Genomic DNA, 7,409 nt, shown 5'->3' on the forward strand with positions numbered 1-7,409 from the left:
TGTGTTTAAGCACAGTCGAACGAAGCACTCTGAACTAAAACTGAAGCATATGGGTGGCTTATATAGGCAAATGGGGCTTAAGATAAGTCGAGTCTTTGTTGAATTGACACATAAAAACATCCCTTTTTTATGTTTAAAATAATAATTAATTCTGAGTCATAGCAAATCAAAATTACACATACCACATGACAATGCGAATTCCCAAAACTGATTGGGTCAAAAGTTGACGAGTCTACTTTTAAAACTCTTTAAGATTATACCCTTCAAAGTCATGCAATTTTTTTTAAAGCTAAGAGATATCGATTTTCTAAATGAAAATAAACAAATGACGGTTTCTCCAGCTCAGATATTTTCAATTACTTATGAAATACTCCAAGCCTCAAGCGCCTCAGCATAAATTTACACAAAATACAAGACTGCCTTTTGATCAGTACCGAATCTGTTTTGATCATACAAAACACGTTGTCCTTTTTATGGAACACACAAAACATAAAGGTAGCAAAGTCAAAAAATATCTTAGAAAATACATTTCGTAAAATTCTGAGTTAAAAGACCGCTCAAGACTGTTAAAATCATTCAAGGTTGAGGAATTTAATATTGAAAACCAATTAAAAAGATAACAAAATAGTCATTTTAGGGTGGGTAAGAAATGGGCAACCTTATATTTTGATGCATCAAAATATGCAGCCTTAAAAACGGCATGGCAAAGTATTACATTTATTTGAAGCATCCCCAAACGTATACCAGAAATAAAACGCTCAGCACTTTTGTTTAATTTTTATTATTAAAAATGTTCTTTATATTGCCTTTGTTGTTTTGCTCATTTGCTGTGACCGTTCGTTCTCCTCTCCCCCGCTCTCTTAATCATCTTACCATCTGCATTGCTTTGTATCTCTATCTTCAATCGTTTATTTTAATTTCCATAGACAAATATTGTTTGTTTAATGTTCAAAGAGGAGCAGAGTCCAATGACGGACTCGATTTTGGCTTGGCTTGGATTGGATTGGATTGGATGTGGTCTTTTAGGATTGGATTGGTGGTGGGTTCTCTTATATGTATAAATATAGGACACAAAAATAAATACAAACTAAAAACAAACCATACGCAATAGTGTACAAAAGTGTAGAGCTTAAAACATAAATAACAAAGCCGAAAACAAAAATTAGTTAACAATTCAAATAAATCTAAATACAAGTATTGGTTGTTGGTCTCCCATTCATCTGTGTGTTTTTGTCATCGATTGGTATCCTTGTTGAGTACAGGACTTGGATTAAACTAAGTACAATATCGGTTATTTCATGTTCGATCCCTTGCGCCTTAGGACCTTTGGGCACGGGCCTTGTGATGATTGAGCAGCTTCGAAATGGATTCAGATCGAGTGTGCATAACAGAACCTCAACTATATAGGGGGGCTAGGCTATATCAAATCTATTAAATATTAAATATCAAATATCAAACTGCAAATCGTCTTCCAATTAACATTCGACGACCTGTTTAAATCACAGCTAAAAGGCAAGCATAAAAGTAATTAATTGAGTACACAAAACATCAACGACCTTGTCTTATCATTATCCTTCTCTGTCTGATTCGTGCCCAAAGGAGAGGGGGTTGGTTTGTGGGTGGGACTTGGATTACTGGCTCTCAAACATGTTTATGTACAATTCTGTTATTCGTTTACTTGACTACGCATAATTAATTTATATAATCGTCATATTCTGTTTCTTCTGCGTTCCTTTCATTAAATAGTTAATATTTATAGTATAGCACCGAGTACAAAAAAATGATCAATAAACAGAGTTTTGAATTTTGTTTCCTTGGTTTTTCGTTTTTCGTTTTTCGTTTTTTTTTTTTAGCAAAACTAACAATTTCCTCGCTTTGCTTACTCATGTAACTTTTGTTTTATGTTTGGTGTTTTTTTTTCTTTTGCTGTTCTTGTTATACAGAACGTTTAACGGTTGTTTGTTTGTTTGCTTTGTTACTGTTGTTTAAGGTTTCGTTAAATTCTACTACTTATTTAAGGTAATAATTTCTGTTGCTTTCGTTTACGTTTTGTTGTCACGAGCGAATCGTCTCTGTTCTTCTTTCTTCTCTTACATCGTTCCATCGCCAGATATCTATAGGATGCAAAGATAAATCAAAGATAAGTAGGGGAAATACACATATGTATAAAAAATTTACAATGTTGGGTACCAAGATTACTAATAGGTTACGATTCCATTAACATTTCGAATTAGTATTTGCCTGCTACGCTACTAACTCACCTGCGAATGCGAACTGTCGCTCTCCACCTGCTCGGAGTAGCAGTGCTTATAGTTAAGATAGTCTAGAAGTCTTCTCGGTAATGGCAATGTCTGTATTAGATCCTTTCGTATAACCGCCTTTAGTATAACAAATCTGAAAGGAGAGTAGACAAAAAGTCATTAGAAATGAGTATGGGATCCTGAAGAAGCATCCACAGGAACAGCAGAATCGCCGGATAAACCCACCTGCACATGTGCTGCAAGCTTTGTACATGCTTAAACCTAGATACTGGGTTGGTTAATTGCACACGCATTGGTCCGTGCTCCGGGCGACGATGCAGAAAGAATAGATATCTGGGGAGTACAATGCGTGTTTAATTGATGAACTAATTGATAAATTTACTACGGGGTTAGACTAACCTGCCGCTCCGCGAATGCTCGACAGCCTTCTCAATGAACTCGGTGATGGTTTGTGACTTGAATTTGGCATACGAGCCAAAGGAGAAGGTTCCTAGAAAATCGAAAAACCAGATATAATGTAAATACACATTGGTAATCCAAGACAAGTATCCTTAAACTCACCCTGATCCTGCTCGATGCGCACATGGCGCACGCAGTTGTTCAGCTTGAAGCTGAGCGAGAAGATGTAGTGGTCGTCGGAGCTATCGCGCACAATGAAGGAGCCGTCCGGTTCGCTGGAGAGCACCTTCTCGGCCGCCTCGCTGGACAGGGGACCCCAATACCAGCCATACTAGGGGACAAGATCGGGATACGATTAGCTTTAATACGGTGGCGAGAGGTCCTCAAACCTACGTCTTTGACTTTCTCAATGCTGGATGTGAACTGCAGTGCCCGCGGCTCTTGGACCACGTTCGTCTTTAGCTCCTCCGGTTCCGATTTAACGGCTTCAATGGCATAGGCTGCAGCTAAGGGCGGCAAAGAGGAGTATATATCGCTTTTAGAGACTCGTTAACCGGCAATGGAGGCGCACACTACACTCACCCTTCTTTGGTAGTGGTGGCAGGGCACGGGACTGGAACTTCTTGCGTAGATCGGCATTGGGTTCGTCCGCTTCCGCCGTGATTGACGCTCCTCCTCCGCCGCCGCCGTTCAGTTCGGTGGCCAGCTGCGGTTGGCCCGCTGCCCCCGGAGCGCTGGTTATCACGGCAGCTGGCGGGATCAGCGGCGCCGTTGCCCCCGCATTCGCGTTGGCAAGGGTACCGGTTTGGCCGCCACCGGAGCCTCGGCAACGACTGTGATTGCTCCGCCGGAAACGGAAGATGCTGCAGAAACGCTGCTTCAGGTTCAGCGTGAACTGTGACTTCTTCTCCGAGTGCAGGACGTGCTTGTTGTTCGGCGGCTGGAGTTGGTTGTGGTTGTGGTGCTCCGTCGGCGGCTTCTCCAGCTGTTGTTGTGATGGCTGATGGTTGTTGTTGTTGTTGTTGTTGAGCTTATCGTTGTCCAGGTTGTGTTTATTCTGCTTGCTCAGATACTTGCCACCGGCGCCGCTGCCTCCACCACCACCAACGCCTCCGTCACTGCTGGCTCCTCCAGCCCCATTGGCCGCTCCTGGGGGACCACCTCCAGCTCGGGTGGTGCCCACACTGCTCCGCGTTCTCGCTGTGGTGGTGGTGGTATTGGTCGACACACTCCAAATGGTCTCGTTACTGGACTTGACCATCGGCTTGGGCGCGGGCTTGCCGGCATCCGAGTAAAGGGTGTGGTAGAACTGTTTCACCTCGTCCAGTGTCATGTGCAGCGGTTCCGATTCGCTGACCTGACCCATTCCGACGCCCACGGGCGTGCGGTATTTGCCATGCTTGCTCTTCTCCCCATCCCCGTCGCTGGTCTCCGTCCCGGCGCCCGTTCCAGATCCTGCATACCGCTGCTTGCGCTTGTTCCTCTTGTTTCGTCTGCTCGCCTTGTGGTAAGTGGGAGCCGTGGGCTTCTGCTGTTGCTGCTGCTCCTCGACCAACTGCTGCTGCTGCTGCTCGATCATGTCCACGGGGAAGGCGTAGATGTCCGAGTCGATGGGCACGTTGTAGAAGTCGGAGATCTCGCGCGTGAACAGCGCATCGTGGGACATGGCCTGGGTGATGAAGATGGAGTCGTCCGGCTTGTTGGCCGACGAGACATTCAGGGAGTTGTGCGAGCTGCTCAGGCGGCTGTTCAGCGAGTTCCTCGAGTTGGGCCGCTGGCCATGGCTGTAGCCGTAGCCCGGCTGGTGGTGGTGGTGGTGATGATGACTCCCATGGCCATGGCTATGGCTGTGATGGTAGTGACAGTGGCTGGTGTGGCCCAGCGGACTGTACAGCGAGGCCTGGCGTCGCTGCAGACTGCTGTTGTCCACCGGCTGCCTACGGGCCCCGTAGTACAGATCGTAGTCGTGAATCTCCGACAGGCCGGCACTGTTGAACCTCTGCTGGGCAGCCGCCGCCTTGGCACTAGCTATGTTGTCCTGCTCCGTGGGTATGGCCTTGAAATAGCGCGTGTGATCCTGGTAATACGGGCACAGCGTCTGCTTAATCTTAACTATGGACACGGGCGGCGGCGGGGATGGCAGCGGCGAGCAGCTGCTGGCCTCCGACTGCTCCTCCTCCAGCAGATCCACGCTGTTGCCCAGCGAGCTGCTCACAATGTTGTTGGGCTCGTCGTATATGTTGTCCGTATGGCTGTTCAGTATGGAATCGCTGGAGTACAGGTGCTTGTTGATCGCATACGACTCCTTGAGACTCATCTGGCCCAGGGCCTGGCCGTCCAGGGCGTCCAGCTTGCACTCGGTTTTGGCCAGCAGCAGGACCAACTGGTCCTGGCTGGGCGGATGCGGCTCCTCGGGCAGGACTGCCGTTGCCAGGCCGCTCACCATGGTGGCGGCATCGTCCTTCAAGTGCTCGAACGACGATTGCGAGGATGTCCAGCGACGCAGGCTGTTCACTATATTCTTGGAAATGGAGCGCACCAGGGTGGTCTGTGGCGAGTCCTGGAACTCTGGCGGCGGATCAATCGGCGCCAGGGGTCCCTTCTTCAGCGTGTTAAAGTTCTCGGCACTCATCCCACCCTCCGAGCAGTTGTCCAGGCTATCGAACTGCGACACCTCGCCATCGCTCTCCACCATCTGCAAGATGAGACCGCACGGGATTAGGGGGTTTCACGGGTGGGGGGGTGGGGGGAGAATTGTGCGAACTCGGCGAACTCACCTCAATCTCGAATTTGCACATGCCCAGGCGGTAGGAGTCGCCACTGGAGATGGAGCTGTTGGTGGTCAGGGGAACGCCGCTGTCGTCGCTCAAGGAGGCGGCCGCATTCAGCTCGATGCTGTTGGCGCTGACCAGTTCGTGATGCGGCGGTGGCATGATGCTGAAACTGTCGCTGCTACAGATGCTGGACACGCACACGCCTCCGCCCCCTCCTGCCACGCCTCCGCCCACGCCACCGCCCACATTGCCATTCGAATTGGAGCTGCAGTTGGAGTTGCTGTCCTTAAGCTTAATGGACGATTCCATTTTCGGGGCCAGAGACTCAGGTGAGAGGCAGCAGCTAAATGGAGAGATGAAAGGAGGTCCAGGCTATTAAGAACTATTTTGAAGATATGATAAATATATTATATGCAAGGCCCGCCAAACAATAAATGATTTAAGGGAATTCAGGTGACCAAAACATTTTTGGTTCCTGAAAATGCTTAAGCCAGATATTATAATAGTTGATACACCTCGATAGCAAAATATGAATGTTGTTTCATAAATACATAGGATCCTTACGTTCCTTTTTGATAGCAAGCCTTTAAGAATTCGTTTAGAAAACCTTTTTTTTTATAAACAAAACCAGTTTGGCCATTAAAATTTAGATCGAAGGTTTATGGAATTCGAATTTACACTACGACAGGATTGTTATAACTTTTAAATATCTACAAATTATGCTCTTGTCTTTTTAATATCACCGACTCCAGCGGTGTTGTCAACAACATTCATTGCGAAATGCCTCCGTTTTTTGTGAGCAGTAAGAGAAGCATACTTTTTAGGCGATATTCAATCGGATGGATATAGTATTAGCTACCGATTTTAGGGTTCGATTTTGATTAATTGGATGACACACATCCCAACCTATGACTATGACCTTTGGGTGCGGCGGCTGCAGCTTGCAACGAATGCAATTGAAGGTCAATGACAGTTGCGTGCGCCGTTTTTCGTCCTGTCGTCCTGGCCGCCCCCTCGCCACCCGCACCGCCCCCCCCTTTTCACCTACGCTCGTGCTTGTGCGCAGAAATTGAAGCCAAAAAAGCAGACGAGATTTTTTTTTTGGGCGTAGAGATTTAGTTGTTGGTGATTTTGGCCCGAAAGTGGGAGATTTTCACAAGGAGCCTTGGGCAAGAGATTTTGAAACTGCGGGACTGTGGGAGTTTTGATGACAGGGATTACAGGGATTACAGGAATGGCGTGATGGATCGTTGGTTATAATATTCTGATGCTGAAGTGCGTAAAAAGTACCGCTGTAGTACACACACATGGGCAAAGAGGAGCCGGAAAAGGCAGCCGCCCCCCCGAAAACCGCCCACCGACGTCGTGCGTCGTCGTTTTCGTAGTACGACGTTTGCTTTGCTAGTATTTTTTGTAAGCCATTTTATAAAGGTGCCGCCAACTGGGCGAGGGGGGGGTGGGTGGTAAGGGCGGGCGGTAGGGGGCAGTGCAGCAGCGATAACAAGAATTCTTATTACAATTTTGTCACTCTGCATATATACACAACTGGCACGCACACACTGGCACACACACACACACTCTGCGAGAGAGCCACGACACCTACGCACGTACACACACACACACACACACACACACACTGGCTTAATTTAACACCTTTGCTTAATTTAATTATTGCTCTCCTGGCTCTCGCGTACACACACACACCAGCGCAGCGCCAGACTCGCACACACATACACAAGACCGTTTGCATTCATTACAAATACAATTCCAGTTGCAATCGCCAATCGCACTTGCCTTTCTCCTCTCCTCCGATTAGATTCGCGACTCCCGATCCTGATATCAATTGCAATTCCGATCAGATTCTTATTGGCTGCCCTGCGCGCTCAGCACTGCAAGCACTTGATTGTTAACGGGATTGATTGCACGCATTGCAATTGCTGCACGGCCGCTGCGCATTTTTTTTTCGAAACTAAAA

At 47.2% G+C, this 7,409-nt stretch overlaps 1 protein-coding gene across 1 annotated transcript; it reads right to left on the reverse strand.

The window, feature by feature from the left end:
* Nucleotides 1-1,839: 1,839 nt before the first annotated feature.
* Nucleotides 1,840-7,409, reverse strand: LOC119556536. Its single transcript, XM_037868816.1, has 9 exons — nt 7,229-7,409; nt 5,438-5,777; nt 3,243-5,355; nt 3,054-3,166; nt 2,823-2,991; nt 2,661-2,751; nt 2,487-2,594; nt 2,262-2,394; nt 1,840-2,114 (listed from the first exon to the last, which is right to left on the reverse strand). Exons 2-9 carry the CDS (start codon nt 5,741-5,743, stop codon nt 2,091-2,093), a joined length of 3,057 nt encoding a protein of 1,018 aa, XP_037724744.1. The 5' UTR covers nt 5,744-5,777; nt 7,229-7,409; the 3' UTR covers nt 1,840-2,090.

The sequence above is a fragment of the Drosophila subpulchrella genome, chromosome X, assembly GCF_014743375.2.
Source record: "Drosophila subpulchrella strain 33 F10 #4 breed RU33 chromosome X, RU_Dsub_v1.1 Primary Assembly, whole genome shotgun sequence".
NCBI lineage: Eukaryota > Metazoa > Arthropoda > Insecta > Diptera > Drosophilidae > Drosophila > Drosophila subpulchrella.

Bases quoted from the DNA above. Each gene is read 5' to 3' on its own strand.
- LOC119556536 (XM_037868816.1), bottom strand. From the start codon at position 5,743: ATGGAATCGTCCATTAAGCTTAAGGACAGCAACTCCAACTGCAGCTCC. The intron at 5,356-5,437 runs GTGAGTTCGCCG...CTCATCTTGCAG, and splicing joins TGTGCAAATTCGAGATTGAG to ATGGTGGAGAGCGATGGCGA. The intron at 3,167-3,242 runs GTGAGTGTAGTG...TGCCGCCCTTAG, and splicing joins GCCACCACTACCAAAGAAGG to CTGCAGCCTATGCCATTGAA.